Source organism: Neurospora tetrasperma, assembly GCF_000213175.1.
Source record: "Neurospora tetrasperma FGSC 2508 unplaced genomic scaffold NEUTE1scaffold_4, whole genome shotgun sequence".
Classification (NCBI taxonomy): Eukaryota; Fungi; Ascomycota; class Sordariomycetes; order Sordariales; family Sordariaceae; genus Neurospora; species Neurospora tetrasperma.
In genome coordinates this window covers 458,657-474,940 of record NW_009799102.1, presented here as the reverse complement: position 1 = coordinate 474,940, position 16,284 = coordinate 458,657, and the positions used below count along the sequence as shown (strand labels likewise).

General features: G+C 52.1%; 5 protein-coding genes across 5 annotated transcripts; 1 reads left to right on the top strand and 4 right to left on the bottom strand.

The window, feature by feature from the left end:
- Positions 1-697: 697 nt before the first annotated feature.
- Positions 698-6,336, top strand: NEUTE1DRAFT_101454 (uncharacterized protein; the record flags this gene model as incomplete). Its single annotated transcript, XM_009853489.1, has 4 exons — positions 698-1,803; positions 1,852-3,579; positions 3,692-5,845; positions 6,258-6,336. 4 exons carry the CDS (start codon positions 698-700, stop codon positions 6,334-6,336), a joined length of 5,067 nt encoding a protein of 1,688 aa, XP_009851791.1.
- Positions 6,337-7,459: 1,123 nt separating this feature from the next.
- NEUTE1DRAFT_83195 (uncharacterized protein) lies at positions 7,460-8,889 on the bottom strand (the record flags this gene model as incomplete). The annotated part of the gene is made up of 2 exons (XM_009853488.1): positions 7,460-7,797; positions 7,881-8,889. 2 exons carry the CDS (start codon positions 8,887-8,889, stop codon positions 7,460-7,462), a joined length of 1,347 nt encoding a protein of 448 aa, XP_009851790.1.
- A 1,431-nt stretch (positions 8,890-10,320) lies between these two features.
- NEUTE1DRAFT_101452 (uncharacterized protein) lies at positions 10,321-11,328 on the bottom strand (the record flags this gene model as incomplete). Its single annotated transcript, XM_009853487.1, has 1 exon — positions 10,321-11,328. The coding sequence occupies one exon, from the start codon at positions 11,326-11,328 to the stop codon at positions 10,321-10,323; it is 1,008 nt and encodes a 335-aa protein (XP_009851789.1).
- A 1,477-nt stretch (positions 11,329-12,805) lies between these two features.
- NEUTE1DRAFT_130213 (uncharacterized protein) lies at positions 12,806-14,422 on the bottom strand (the record flags this gene model as incomplete). Its single annotated transcript, XM_009853486.1, has 1 exon — positions 12,806-14,422. One exon carries the CDS (start codon positions 14,420-14,422, stop codon positions 12,890-12,892), a length of 1,533 nt encoding a protein of 510 aa, XP_009851788.1.
- Positions 14,423-15,162: 740 nt separating this feature from the next.
- NEUTE1DRAFT_130212 (uncharacterized protein) lies at positions 15,163-16,182 on the bottom strand (the record flags this gene model as incomplete). The annotated part of the gene is made up of 1 exon (XM_009853485.1): positions 15,163-16,182. The coding sequence occupies one exon, from the start codon at positions 16,180-16,182 to the stop codon at positions 15,163-15,165; it is 1,020 nt and encodes a 339-aa protein (XP_009851787.1).
- Between the last annotated feature and the right edge of the window lie 102 nt (positions 16,183-16,284).

The following is a 16,284-nucleotide window of genomic DNA, read 5'->3' as shown; positions in this document are numbered from 1 at the left end:
TGATGTACCTCGATCGCCCAGTCCCGAGTCGATGATGGTGAGCATACTATGATACGCAGTTCTCCCACGAGCCTAAACAGATCCCCTTCGCCAAGCACCAACACCCTGGCATAACGTCATCCAAGAGCCAAACCCAAAATAAGTGATGAGCGGTTCTTAGTCCCATTCTACTCAGGTTCATCCGCCGTCTTGGAACGAAGACAAGCTTCTTCGCTAAGATTAGACAATCGTCCCCCGGGTCGTGGAGTTTGTACAGTCACTGGACCACGGTGGAATATGAAAGAAAGAAAGAAAAATAAAAAAAATCGAAAAAATAAACAATAAACAAAAGAAAAAGGCGCGAAAGACAACGTTCTGTCGCGCAAGCTTGGGTACATCTACTCCGTCATCACTTTTCCGTTGACACTGTCGATCTCGATATCTCGTGTTCATAGTCCAGATCACTCCAAAACTTGTTAGAGTTGTCTAACATCACTCCTTTCGCCAAACACTCTCATTGATCATCAGTCCACTTGTTGATATCTTCTTCACCGCTGCTCAACAGTATTCATCAAGAACTCACCATGAACATTCTGTATCCGGTTGGCGAGCCATCAAACAGTATCCGCAGGACGGACGGGCTGCTTAATATCAGATCTTGGCAGACGAGACAACGACTACCAAGGTGAATACCAGTCACTAATCACCACACATTATCATGGCGTCTCCATACGACACCCTTCTCTCTTACGCACAAGCCACAAGCCAGCTTCGGTCAAAGACGGCATCCGGGCTTGACTGCTCCCAGCAACAACAAGTTCTCGATTCGTTCAGAGTTTCCTACACCAGCCTATCCGCCTTTATCCAACCCAGCTCCAAGCCGGCTCTCAGTACGCCCGACCTAAGCACAGTCCTCACCCATGGCTCCCTCCGGGACTTTGCCAACAACTTCGCTCTCCCTAGCAAGGCTCTTGATGTGCAACAAAGGGGTAAACTGACCAAGCCCATTGTTTGTATCGCTCTCACCAATGGCCCTGTCCTCGCTGCAGTTTGTCTAGCCGTAGCAAACACATGCATTGCTTCACCAGTCAACTGCGATAAGGCCGTTGGGGCTGAACAGTTTCGTGCTGATGTACGGCAGACGGGTGCTTCAGTCATATTGACCTTCGCAAAGGATGCGGAGCGGTTGGGACTTACGGGCCCTTCATCATGGACGGCCCTGGAAGGACTAACAGTGTTGCTGGTTGAGAGTGACCTCGCTCAGCGTGGCCAGCCTACACGAATTTCCATCAGAGACTTGACCGGACAGCTAGTCACGCCCCAAGCAGCAGGCTGCTCCCAGCCAGCGCCAAACGGGACAGACGACGTAGCCATCATCTTGTTCACCAGCGGTACTTCAGGTACCAAGAAGCTTGTTCCAATTACCATCCAGAACATTGCTGCTGGCGTAGCCTTTGTCATCGACTCGTGGGGGTTGACGCCAGATGATGTCTGTCTCAACATGATGCCCTTGTTTCACATTGGCGGCTTGATTAGAAACATCTTCTCGCCCATATTCTCGGGTGGGTCCGTCATCTGCTGTTCGGCCTTTGATCCGACCCTCTTCTGGGATGTTGTGCAGGACCATGGGGCAACATGGTACTATGCTTCGCCGTCAATGCATCAGATGATTCTAGATCAAGCGGAGGACCGACCCGAAGCGCTTGCTAAGAGCAGAGTCCGATTGGTGTGTAATGCCGCTGGTGGACTGCTACCTGCCTTGGCTGTTAAGCTAAAAGAGACTTTTGATGGGGCAATTGTGCTGCCGAGTTATGGAATGACTGAGTGAGTACCTCGTTTGTGCTTGTCTGGACTTTCACTGACCCAAGACAGATGCATGCCTATCTCAACCCCGCCAACAAATTACAAACTGGACAAGCCCGGCACTTCCGGTATCGCCGTCGGCCCTGAACTTGCCATTCTCGACTGGAACAACATCCATCAACCTTCCGAAACCGTGGGTCGTATCTGTGTCCGTGGTGAGCCCGTCTTCCCCGGCTATCTCACTGCAGAGGGCCAGTACGACAGCAGCACCTTCACTCCAGATGGGTGGTTTGATACCGGTGATCTTGGTCGCCTCTCCTCGGACGGCTACCTTTTCATCACTGGTCGCAGCAAGGAAGTCATCAACCGCGGTGGCGAGATTATCTCACCCTTCGAGGTTGAAAACGCCATCATTGCTGCCGCACAGGACCCCGAGTCACCAATCTTCAACCGGGTTTCGCGAGCCCTTTGTTTCTCTGTCCGTCACGATGTCCTCCAAGAAGTCGTTGGTGTTGTGCTAGTCACGCCTCCTGGCGCTCAGCGTACTGATACCAGGCAACTCCATCAAGCCCTGAAGAAGTCGTTGCAACAGGCAAAGTGGCCTAGCCTCATTGTCTACATGGAGGACGTGCCTAAGAGCAACAACAAGGTACTACGCATCAAGTTGGCGGACCGCCTGGGCCTTCCCGAGCTGACGGATGCTTCTCGCTACTGCGATGTCCACTACGAAGCTACCTGCCCACCTCCCAACACGCCCCTGTCAGTTAGCATCTCCTCGCTTCTTTGTAGCATCGATGAAACGACCATTTATTGCAGCATAACCGCTCTTTTGCCCTCGGAAATCGTCCATCGCGTGCATCAAAACCCTCAATCCGGCGGCTTTGAAGTTTACATCGCCCCTAAGGAGGAGATTTCCGATGTCAGCGAGCTGTACAAGGTCATTGACTCGCTCAAGTCCAAGCTGCCCTCTCTGGTACCCGGCTATCTTGTCCCACACCGTTTCCACATCCTGCAATCTCCTCTACCGGCAAAACTCGGCACTACACCCACCCGTGAAGCTCTCGAGTCCCTTCTTTACGAGCAGAACAACCGCCCAGGAACCGGTGACTCCTCGGCCTCGGGCAACACGGCTTCACAGGTAACCCGCATCATGGCCTCCATTCTCGGCCTCTCGGTCCACGAAATCACTGCCGACGCCGATTTCTTTGACCTAGGGGGTGACTCCCTTCGGGCCGGTAGGCTTTTGTCTGCTCTCCGTTCCGAGTTCGGTCTCTCACTACCCATCGATCTCGTCTTCCGCGGCGGCTCCGTTGACGCCTTATCGGCATTCATCGACGAGAAGCTTGCTTCCCGGCCCAGCTCGGCATATACCTCCTACAGCGACACCACCCTATGTGACTCTGACGCGGAGCAGCAGGCCAGATGTGAAGGACTGCCGACGCCCATCAAGACCCACAGCTCTACGAACCCATTCCTGATGGTGCTGCAACTGGTGCCCATGGCGATTCTGTACCCCCTTAGGCGCGGGGCGCACTGGGCTATCTTCTTGCTGACACTGGCACACATGGAGCGGTGGTCGACGAGCAGATGGCCTTTTGGCCGGTTGGTCAACATCGTTACAACACTGCTCTTTGCGCAGTTGGTCATGTCGGTTGTGCGGCCCATCTTTGGCATTCTGGCCAAGTGGTTGATCATGGGCCGATACAAGGAAGGAGTATATCCGATGTGGGGATGGTATCATACTAGGTGGTGGTTGACGCAGAAGGTGATTGCTTTGACTGGACAGGGCATTTTTAGGTAAGTTTTGCCAAGATTCTCCCCCCTTTCTCCGATGTAAACAAAGCCTTCGCCAATGAATATTCTGTCACCCCTATTCCCGAATAATCTTTTAATATTTTTCGTTCCACAGGCACCACAACTACACAATTGTTTGGTACTACCGTCTCCTGGGTGCCAAAATCGGTAGCGGCGTCGAACTACATGATTGTCAGCTGGGTGAATACGATCTCTTAACCATCGGCCCCAACGCCTTTCTCGACAAGTGCATCGTCCGCCCGTTCGGCGCTGAAGCCAACACGTCCATGTACCTAGGCAAGATCACCATCGGTGCTAACGCCTCCGTCGGTCTTGCCGCCAACGTGGCTCCCGGCACTCAGGTCCCTGACGGTGCTTGCATCGGTCCCAACTCGTGCAGCTGGGAGTTGAACGATGCCACGGAGGCCAACCGCGATCTATCCGTCCACCGCACTCCGCGGCCGCACTGGGCCTTGACTCTGTTCTTGACCATTCCGCTGTACGGTCTTGTCAGCTTGGTTGCCGGTGGCCCGTGGCTGCTTGGTATGGTCGGGCTGGTTGAGGGCAGACCCCCGCGGGCCGTTGCTCCACTGCCGGACATCATCACCTGGTGGGCCGGCAACGACCGAATCGGTTATCACTATCTGGCTGTGGGCTTGGGCGTGATGTTCGGTCCGTTTTTTGAGTTTGCCGCTGTGATGATCATCAAGACGCTGTTGGATTTGATGTTTGGCAAGCTGAAGCCGAGCAGCGCTAAGGGTCGCGGACAGATCGAACGCTGGAGACTGGATTTGATGAGGACAATCTACCCGAACAGGTCGCTGAAGAAGTTGACTGGCTTGTTTGGTCAGCATTATGAAATGACTTCTGTTGTCCTTCGGATGCTTGGGGCCAAGATTGGTAAGCGTGTTTACTGGCCTGGCACTGGACCCGGCATCACGGACTACCATCTTCTCGAGGTTGGCAACGATGTCGTCTTTGGATCTCGCTCGTATCTTGTTACCTCTGATGGTCTCGGCTCCGAGCCCATCAAGATTCGTGACCGCGCTATGATTGCTGATCGTGTGGTTTGTCTCCCTGGTGTGACTGTCGGCGAAGACACGGTGCTTGGATCAGGTGCACTCACCCGCCGAAACAAGGAGTATGTCGCCAACGGAGTATACGTCGGTTCCAAGGGTGGCGACTCTCTCTGTCTCTCAACCGGCGCAGCCCCCAAAGGTGGTGACAAGAGCCGAGTCTCCCGACGCAACGCCCGTGCAGCGCAACATCCTGCTCAGACCCAGGAGGAAAAACCTTCCATCGAAAGCGTACCCTACCCCCAAGGGACCAACGACCCCGAAGAAGGTCGCAGCACCCCTAGCATTCCCATCACCCGCTCTGTCTCTGACATTCCCGGGGACTTCACCCATTCCGGTTCCGAAACCGAAGCCGAAGACCCTGCCAGCGACCCCGCCGTGAAAAGCACTCCCTTCGGCCGCGCCTTCTACCTCGGTCTCGCCCCTTACCGTGTCTACTCTCCACTCACCATCACCGCCTACTCCATCTTCAATCGCCTTTTTACAGCCCTGTACTGGACCGCCCCCTCCATCTCCACCATCCAAATCATCAACGTCTTCAGCGCCCGCCACCCTGACCACCCCGTCTCGCACGCCATCCTCTCGCAACCCATGGCCCTCTTCGGCCTCTTAACCGCCGTCTTCGCTGTCTTCAACACCTTACTTGCCTTCCTGTCTCTCCTCATTACCATCGCCGCCAAATGGATCCTCCTCGGCCGCCGCCAACCGGGCACTCACTCCTGGGACCTTTCCCCTTACTGCCAGCGCTGGCAACTCCTGCTATCCATCGAACAACTCCGCCGCTCCTGCTTTGCGGGCCAGGGCGTGTTGGGGATGCTCACCGGCACGTGTTTCACCGTGACTTATTTCCGGGCTTTGGGCGCCAAGATCGGGAAAGACTGCGCTTTATTTGTCAACGGCCGGCCTTCGCTCGTGTTTACCGAGCCGGAGTTGTTAGTGCTGGGAGACAGGGTGACGGTGGACGATGCGAGTCTGGTGGCGCATATCAATACCAGAGGTAAGTTCGATTTGAATAGGTTGAAGGTCGGAGATGGGGCGGTGTTGAGGACGGGGAGCAGGTTGTTGAGCGGGGCGGAGATGCAGAGGGATGCGTGTCTGCTGGAGCATACGTTGGTTATGGGTGGTGAGACGGTGAAGGAGGGGGTTACGGTGCAGGGGTGGCCGGGGGAGGAGTTTAGGAGGGTTGGGAGGAGGTGCGTTGTTGATGGGGTTGGTATTGATTTGGTGGGAGGGAAAGATGGGATGAAGGTTGTTGAGTGAGGGGGTAAATTGGGGGGCTACCTCTAGGGAACTGGGCTGGAACCAGACAAGGCCTTTGGGACTCCGGTGGTTAGACTCCATGTGCCAAAGAGAATATAGTAAAAGATAATGTGTAATGTAATCAACACCAAGGCTTTCAGAAAGCTGTTTTAATCCCAGTTAGCTAGCGCCGTATTCGTCATTATTTACTTACCTATAAAGAAACCTAATTGGATATTCAAGTTCTTGCTGGCATTTACATCCAGGTGTGCCCCCTCTTGCCTTTTCTGTGTTTGTCGCGGCACTCGTCTTCTTTGCCAGGCAATATAACTTGTTGGGCGGCGCCGTCAAATAGGCGCGCCACAGTAAGAAGAAGAAGAAGAAGAAGAAGAAGAAGAAGAAGAAGAAGAAGAAGAAGAAGAAGAAGAAGAAGAAGAAGAAGTGATAGTAATATGCCTTCAACAATGTCTTTAATAAGAAGAGGTTGTGCAGGAACCAAGTAGTGTAGAAGCCGTTTGTTTGGGTTTCAGTTTTGTGCAGAATGCATGATAAAGCTTAAAAAGTTGTTCCCTAGGTACCTTACCTAACTACCTCTACAAAGAAGAGCAAACGAAATAGGTAGGTAGTCTACGAGGAGCTAAATCTGGGACTTTTTTTTTTTTTTTTTTTTCGCTGAAAACTACCTACACTAACATGCTCACCACGGTGAAATCCATTGATTCATCTCCCCTTTCCTTCAAGTTATCCTATGTCGGCAACTGTCAGCGATTGCAACTTGGAAGAAACGCCCCCTTGAAGTTTGTTTTTAGACAAAAAGATCATGGAATGAGTGCTGGTCAGTGTAGTGTAGGTAGTTAGTGTAGCTCCAGTTGAGAGCGATGGATGAGTTACGTCGGTTTTGTTTTGGTAGTCGAGCTCGGCACCTTCGAAGGGACGAAGCGCGGAGTGTAGGTCTCGTGGCTGTAGGTTATGTTGACGGAGAGGACTGGGGGGTCCAGTTGGGGATGGGTGGGTATTTCGTTTGAGAGAGGGCAAAGGGAAGTGTGAGTGTAGAGAGAAACAAAAAAAGGGCAAAGACGAGGCGACTTGGTCAATGAATGAAAGGTCTGATAGGTCTGGAATATCACTAACTGCCACAGGTTAATCACCAAGCTTTGAGGGACTGCAAAGAGTTGTCAGTGGAGATTACTTTTGTGTGTAAGACTGCAAGACACTAATACTTTGAGAAAAATGGCCATTACGTCGTCGTTAACAACAGTTTTTCTTGGCTATTTGATATTTGGGCCAAACGCAATTATCTGTCATCTCATTCCTCCATGGCCAGCTAGCACTGAATCAGTAATGGCTGGACTTGCAGCTCGCGTCCGGCTGGATTTAGTAATTCCTATCAATTCGAGGACGAGGAACTGCAACGGCGAGTTGAAACCGGTATGTACCCCCCTCTCTTACTCAAGTCCGTTGGCATGAACAAGGACGCGTTCCAGTCACTCTTGTTGAGATTCTTTTTCTCTAACAATTGCTTGCATATAAACATAATTGCCGGCGTTGATGTAAGCCGGCCCGAGCGGTTATAGTCGTTGGAAACGACAGCTCCTACAGACAGCCAGTCTACATTGCCGACATTCATAAAGGTAGGCTGGCAAAAAGTCCCGGCACAGCTCGCACTGGTGCTGCCCTTCAAGCATGCCCCAATCTCGGTGATGGCACTGGTGATTTACAATCAAGTGTCGCGCCGCTGCCGCTACTCGCTGCTGCCTCACTGGCTCTGGGAGTCGTCTACCTCCCGCATCACGATTGACGTGCCTGTTAGCTTGAGCCGCGAGCATTTCTTCGCTCCACACCTCGCAATTACACTTTTTCCAAGCTTGACCACATGCATAGCAGAACTGAGCGCCACAGGGACAAGCTACAAACCGGCACAGTTAGTTTTTTCATGCGTTCAGGCTTTTGACTGCGATATTACTTGTACGCAAAAGAAGATGAACTTACTGATGTGGTTGCAGCCTTGCACCAAGTCCACCATCCTTTTACAGGAATAGCATCTCATCCATCCTTCTGTCCCCGCCAACTGAAGCACTTCCTTTGTTGCCGAATCTTCAGGGCAGTCTGTACCAACATGTGCTTGGCCTTTACAGACCACGCAGGTCCTTTGCCGGCACTTGACACAAGTGCCGACATCCAATGTGATAGCCTGTTGCGGTATGAACAGCGAGCAAGTCGGCCGTGAGCAGTACGTCTGATTAACAGTTTCATACTCGAGTTTCTTTGCCAAAAACCTTCCGACCAGCTCCGGTTCCAACAGGAAGCGGCACTTATCCAAAGAGATTGGCTGGTGACAGCATCTAGGTGGAAACAGCGTCTGATCCTTCAATAGATCCGTAAAGAGCTTGGTTAGACATGTCTGGCACATATGGTGCTGACACGGAAACGTGGCCACCTCGAAGAAGCGATATTGATCTGTGCATATCACGCATTCTCTCATGGCCGCAACGACCTTGGGTCCGGGGCATGGAGATGTTGTGCGCGGGCGACTAGCAGCCCATGCAGAGGACTCAGCTGCGCCCTCCTTCTCTGGGTCGGAGATGTATATGGCGCTCAACTTGTCAAGGAAATCATCGTCCTGGCTTTCAGTGAAACCATCTGTCGGTTTGGAAGGTCGAACCTCCGGTTGAGCACCATTGTCTGCTTCTTCGTTCAACGCAGAGGCCATGTGGTGGTCGTTCCTTGCCTGCTCCTCAGTCCGGACAAATTCCGAAATGGCGGCTGCATCTTGGCGAACAGCGTCGGCAATACTGGCGCACATGGTGCGGTCGAGGAGGAGCTGATTGAAGCCGGAAAGCTCTACAATGTAGGTGGCAATGGCAACCTCAAGGTCTGTCTGTTCTCCATCACGGCGTTTTCCTTTTCCAGTGGTGGTTGTTTGAAGCTCATTGAGGTCCTGTAGAGAAAGCTCAATCATGGTTTTGAGGGTATCGACATCGGCCGTTTCGAGATCCATCACGAGATCCATGGAGGGTGTGTTCAGTACTGAACACAAAGGCGACGCTTCAATACCAGGATTTAATCTTATCGTTAGCAAGAACTTTTCATGGGGTTGGCGGCGAAAAGGTGAGAAGCCGTTGAGTTGACTGTTTGTAACTGGGAACAATATACATTGCCTGGAAAGCCACCAAAGATGGCGGAAGTGTTTTGATATCAGGTAAGGTTGAGCCACAGTAAAGGCCCGGGATGGAAAAGATTGCCCACCTGAAGGTGGAAAGGTGACAAATCGTCGACAGAGCTCCGGAAGAACACAACCACTGTAAACGCAGTGGCAACAATTATGATCGAGGAGAAAGGGTCCTTGGGTCAAATGAAGGTCCAAACCACGTGCTGGTTTTGCTGTGGCGGTCGTGTACCTTATCCTCGATTCTCTACCAGTTTGGGGACATAAATAAAGATTGCAGAGAATGATGTTTTGAGCTTGAAAGCTAAGGACGTAGGAAAAGCAACAGATGCACGAGGAGAGGGCAATTGGAGAATGAGGAAAAGCGAAGGGCCGTCGGTTCACCGACAAACGCCGTCACATTGATGTCAAACGGAGAACATTCCACCTCGCATCATCTCTTATCATACGTGCATATGAAAGCTAACAGAAGTAGTGGGAGTCTGTAGCTAATTCTGTTAGCGCCAAATTAGTGAAATGTGATCGATGCAACGTGGTGCATGCTATCATCGATGCCCAGCTTGCCTTTGCAACCGATTTTGGGCCAAAGCGAACGACGGGCCTCTTGCAGAAGCTTGCAGGGGCTCTTTAGAGAAGAGGGAAAGAATGGCATTCGTCCATTTTTCAAACTCTTAGGCACATAGATCTTCAAACTGACAAGAAACGATGTCTGACACTTCAAAAACATACTTGGGAATTTCAGCCCAGCCCTATACGGTTTACAAGCTCGTGACGATAGAGACAAACACCGTGCTGAAAGCAGGAAATCGTAGTTCTCAGTGGGCGACGTATCCGGTAATTATTGTATGTCGATGATTTTCATAAAGAAATGCGAGTTTCAAATCTCGAAGGGGACAGAGAAAAACATGGAACTTGACCGTGTCACGCTGAGGGTGAAAAAAGGAGCGGAGGGGGAGGGCATGAGATCCCTTCAATCTTGTGCTGTTCATGGATCCAACATCCAACTTCTTAGTCGTAAACCGGAGAAAGACTATGACGATCCTGATAGTTCTGGCAATTGAAGCTGTGGCCTCAGGAACTCCTCCTCCTCCTCCCCACTCTACCCAAAATCTCTTTCACGCCGGCAAACTCTAGCTCAGACAGAGTTTCCTCCCATGATTGCTTTGAAATCCTCCTTCCTTCCTCCGTATAGATAATGGGTGCTAGGCTTCATCACGTCAGTTGAATATCTTTTACCGCTGCACGAAAGGTATGAAGAAAAACTCACGGAACAAGCTGCTGAAAGCTTAACATTTCCCCATGCGTCTCCTCACCATGGTTAACAGCGGCATCCGTAACCATTCGCGCCCCAACAGCCGCCGTATTAGCCACCACCCTACTTAACACAAACTTTCCAATCGTGAAGAGTACGGAAGAACCGTCGCGATCGCGGTTAAACTCGGTCTCGAGAACCCACGACGGGGATGTGGCGTTGATGATTGCCAGCGACGGGTCGACCACCTTGGCAATCTCGAACAGGAAAAACTGGCCCAGCAACTTGGACACAAACATGCGATCTACCATATCGACTGGTTCTCCATCTTTGTCGTCGGCGTCCAAAGCAGCCAGGATTGAGACCGGCGGCGTTCCTGGCTTGTTATTAGTCTTTCCCATGACCTCGGTAAAGTTCGTCCACCCCGATACCTCGGAGTTGACAATGATCATACGGCTGGGCCCAAATTGATACTGGCGCTTGGACTGGATGACGGGCAAGAGAAGGATGGCCAGCAGTGCGGTGGAGAGGTAATTGACCTGGATCACCTCGTCATGGCCGGTGTGGGGGTTGAAGCAGCGCGCGGCAGGACCGATACCGGCGTTGAGAACGGCGATGTCGAGCGTGCTGAGTTCCTTCTCGGCCCTGGCGCAAAAGGCGAGGATGGAGTTGTAGGCGGAAAGGTCGAGGTTCCAAACCTCAATGGTAGATGTCCTAGAGGTAACTTGCTTGTTGGCGTCTCGGAGACCTTTGGTCAGGTTGGCGGCAGCTGCTTCGCCCTTGGTCTCGTTGCGAACGGCCAAGATTAACTTGCTGACACCCAGGTCAAGCAGCTGTCGGGATGTTTCGAGACCGATCCCGGTGTTGGACCCGGTTACAATGGCTGTTTTGCCTTTGAGGTTGGCGCCGGTGACGGGCTTGGGCTTGCATGTAAGCTGTTGGTAGAAGAAGTGAGGCAGACTCGCTTGTTGCTCAGGAGTCACATTGAACTTGGAAGAAGCTTTAGTGGTAGTAGCCATGTTGGAAACGTAGGGCTGTTGACATAATAACTTGGGAGAATATTGAAGGCTTCTAGGGAGGTGCCATACTAGCTTGGTCCATGCCGCATGTTTGGCCGTCATTTCAGCGACGCTCCCAACTGGTGTAAACATCAATATATTGCCCGCTTCACGTGTAGTCCTTCAGTCTGGCTGTCAGACACACAAGAGAATTGGGTAAGGAAGGTAGGCCAATCAGGTTGTGAATCCTCGTCATACTAAATAACCGTGGAACTGAAAGCCAGGATAACGAGGTGCCCTCCTCGGACTTCTGCTATCTGGCCAAGGCAGTTACCTTTCGCATACTTTCAAAGTAGTGACTCGTAGGTCGCCAGGGATCTGGGTAGAGGCACACACGAGGTAGCTGTCGATACTTATACGTGGGAATCCGGAGGTTCATACAGCGGGAGCTGTAATTTAGATGCCAGGTTGCCAGGGAGGGGGGTTTTGTCAAAGTTACATCAGCCCAAGCTCCTCGCTCCCAGCACAATCCCCCTCTGCCCGTATGTATACTTCCTTGGGTAGCAGTGCGGGATCCTTTAGTTGCATAGAGGTACCCGTCTGGTACTGTTTGTATGGCTTATATTCGGGCAACGGGTCAGCAGAACGGGCTGTCCCTTTCACATCACAAAAGTTACAGCGCTTTTCATCCTACTTCAGGCCCGCTGAAGCCTAGCGTACTGCATGGTCTGAACTATTGCGCACGCTCCAATTGCCCTTTTGGTCAAGAGGGTCGATTTTGATTGGGTGGTGAAAAAGTCCTCTGTGGCTTCCACTTCAGGGGCTCTCTGCGCAGTGGAGTGCCCCCCGGAAAAAATGCCCCAACGAATAATTCCCCCAACGCAAAGAAGGCCAAAAAAGTAGGTCACACTCGTCACTCTTCACTTCATCAACCTGGTTAAACATTTTCATATACCCACTTCTCAGAGTCGTCGTGTCGTTGAGACGTGGATGGTACGGGTTCAGCGGGAAGTTTCTCTCTTCCGGCACCCACTGCAACAAGCTGTTGGATGAGATCGAGGTCCAAGATTGCGGGTTTGGGCTTCGATTTGGGAAGTTGGCGCTGGCTTTGGCCTTTCTTTCTCCGCTTCCTTCTTTCCACTATAGTGTCCAGGACTCTTCCTTTCCTCGTGCGGGGCTCTAAGTTAGGTAGATTTGTTTCTCGAGTGATGGAACCAGTCCCTCAATTCTGGTTTAGAGAGCACTCTGTATCACGGAAATGGCGGAATCAAATCAGTTTTACACAGACAAGGAAAAGTACATGTGCCTGACGAGTTCCGTTTGTGGTACTCTTCGTTCCTCACTAAGAAAGTTGACTTGAATGGGCGAAAGTTTTGTTGTTCGCCATGCTTAGCGAGCGCAGTACTAAAGTGTCTTTACTACGTGTTCGACGATTTCTATGTCGGGTGTTGAGCGTGATCGAGGCGATCTTACAGCTGTTTAGACACAAAGAAATCATGAACGATGGGTTCGAGCAATTGATACCAAAAACTATATCTCTAAAGCTACAAGGCTATACACAAACCCCATGTGTCTACTCTCACTACAGATGATACTTGAAGTCCAGCGCCCCATCGCCCGTCTTGACCTTCCTAGTATCCTCAATCTCCCCCTTGGTGATCCTCTCCTTCTTCCTATTACATGACCGGATATACAACCACAAGCCAGCAATCAGAAACTCAGACACGACCAACGCCCCGAGCGAGAACGCGTTCCCCAGCAAGTACGGCTTCTCCCGATAAATCTGCCCGGCCACAATGCCCGCCGTGTTGGCCATGGTCTGCTGAAACCCAATCGCCGCCGCCCTTCGATAATGCGGGGCGACATTGACATTAAGCCACGTCAAGTTCAGTCCGGGGCCACTGTACACCGCCGCGGCACAAAGGAACGTCCCAAAGAACTTGACCCCGTTGCTCGTCGGGCAGATAATCAAAATGTACCCCAAGATGCCAAAGATATTGGCAAACGCCACCAGCGGTCCCCGGACAGCAATCTTATCCGACAAGAACGCCAGCCCCATGAAGAACAGCCCGCCCGTGATGTACACGGGAATCGTCAAGTACTGCGCCTCAATGCTGGTGTGGCCCATACTCTGGATGATACTCGGCAAGAACGTGCTAAACCCAAACAGCAGTATATCCTGACAAAACTGGATCGCGCCGCTAAGCCACAACTTGGTATCCTTCAGGGCAATCCGGATCTCCTCCCAGCTGAAGTCCTCGCTGCCCATGTACTGCGCCCTCTGCCTCGCCCGCACCCTCATCATCCGCTTCTCCTCTTCATTCAAGAAGTACGCCTCGGTGGGATCATTCGGCAGCGCGAACCACACCAGCGCCCCAATCAAGACGCTGAAGATGCCCTCAATGATGTACACCCACCGCCACCCGGCCTGCCCGCCCACCCCGTCCATCTTGAGAATCAAGTAGGCCAACAGCCCACCAAACGCCCCCGCAATCGCCGTGCACACAAACAGATATGACACGCGCCGCGCTTGTTCCTCCCGCTTATACACCATGGTCAAATAAAGATTCAGGCCCGGGAACAGTCCGCCTTCGCACGCCCCCAACACCAGACGCGCCGCGTAAAGTCCGCCAATGTTGGTGATGAACCCCGAGAAAATGGTCGTCAGACTCCACACCACACATAGAGTGGTGAGCGTCACGCGGGGCGTCAGCCGCTTGAGCAAGATAGCCCAGGGCGCTTCAAACGCGACGTAGGTGGCGTAGAAGATGGAGACGGCCGTGGAGAATTGGGCCGGGGTGGCGTTGATGTCCTCGGGCATGCCGGCGACTTTGACGTTGCCGATGTTGGAGCGGTCGAGGAAGCAGGAGAGGTAGACGAGCATGATGATGGGGACGAAGACGGAGTCGAGCTTGTGCAGGAGGGCCGTCTCGGCTTTGGGGTCGAGGATCTCGAGGGTTGAGGAAGAGGCTGCTGGGTTTTGTTGGTGGCCGTCTTCTAGGTCGTCGGGCTTGGTGTATAATTCATCTTGACGTTCGGGGTCCGACTTCTTCTCGCCCGAGGGGGAGGGAGATCGTGGTGGTGCTGGTGGTGGTAGTGGTGAGGAGGAGGCCATGGTAGAGGTTACTGTCTACCTTGGTAGGTAACAACAAAGGGTGAATGATGTGGTGGAAGTCATCGCCGGAAAATCGAGAGGGGAGTGTCCTCGTTTTTGTTGTCCTCAACAACATGACTGTGTATTAGTGTCGATATTCGGTACATACTATTCCTCTGTCAGTCTAGCGATTACCTATCATTATTTCTTATCTCGGAATACTATCTCCGATAAGACACCAGCAAAGAGACTATCGCACGCTGGACATGACGTTACAATGCATTGGCTGGCTCAAACGGTTGGTATCTCGGAACGCGGGGAGCGAATCACAGCCGAGCCTGTTGCAGATCGCCAATCCAATAGTTCCGAGGCCGGCACTACATCTCCGTTATCAGTCCCGGTATTTGAAGATAGCCCGTTCCATCACTGTTCCTTTTTGGGTTTGCTGTACAACATGTATCGTGTAATAACGTTAACATACCTAGGATCGAGGCCAAAATAAATATCTCCTGAACACGCCATATCCCATGGTCTACGCCTGTGCCATTCGGACACAATCAACAGTACAGGTAGATAAGTCCTTCATTAATCCAATCCTTTGCCACCCCTCTCACCTCCTATCAACCCAAATCAACAAACATACGTATCCCCAGCAACGTTCCGTCCATCCGTCAATACTCATTCCCTTCTCAACCGCCCAAACTCATCGCTCCAACCTCACCACTATCAACACAAGTCACCTCTTCATCGGACAACCTCCGTCAACACCTCTTCCACTCCCCCCGCATCCCTACCCTCAATGTCTTCTCACACGCCTCCCATCCCTGATGCCGCCCATCCCCTTCTCCCGGGAGCTCTCCGGGCTCTCCAAGCTCACCACCCAGCATCCCCCGATGAGCAACCGTATCATCAAACTCAATCTGCTCACTCGAAAGCGAAAACCACAATTCAGCGCCCAACCTAACCTGCATCTCCGTACCCGTCGAGCACGATGAAACAGCCAGTCGCCGCTTTCTCTTCCCTTTCTTGCTGGCGCCTGAGGAGGGCTTGACAGGTATAGACAAGTTGAAGCCCCCTTGGTATCCGGTGCCGAAACGGCCGTAAGGTGTGAGGGCTGTTGCTATGTCGACTAGAGCTTGACTTTGACTTTTGGTTCCTGGCGTTGCTTTACTCGTTTTTCCGGGTTCCCTTCTTTTAATAAGATCCCATTTCCACCCCTTATCTCTTTCGACTTCTTCGTCTTGACTGTTGTGCATATCGTGTTCCGTACTACTGCCATCACCATCACCACCACCAGCAATCTTCTCAGTGAAAGTAGCGACTGGATAGATAAGAGAAAGCGAAACCCTCTCAACAAAACTCCCCTTTTCCAGGTCCAACCACCCACCGACCGTAATCTCCGTAATACTGAATTGCCATCCCGCTGGAATCCCTGTAAAGACTAGCTGTTGGTGCTGGTTGTCTTCTTCTGCTTGCGGCCCTTGTGGCTTCTCGAGGAAGCAACCAATGAAACCTGCCGAAGACAGGGGGATGCGTGCGTTCGGTAGGAAGAGGGCGGTTTTATCGCGGGAGAGGATGGTGGTGCATAGAGCGGAGGAGTTAAGAGGTGAAGTATCGTGGGTGGTGGAGAGGTAGGCTAGGAGGTTCTGGTTCGGTGTCTGGATCTCGGTGGCTAGGCTGGGAAGGGAACTTAGGGAAGAAATTGAGAGCGCTGCTTCCGCGGCATGCAGTTGGAGTAGCATGAGAAGGGAGAGAGTTGATGTCGTCATTGGGAATCGCATGTTTGCTCTGGCTGTTCAAAGTCATGGCCAAGGGCCAATACCTAGAGAGGAATCTAGTGATGGGTGCTCGTGTATTATCATAGTGATTGATGACTTCTCGCC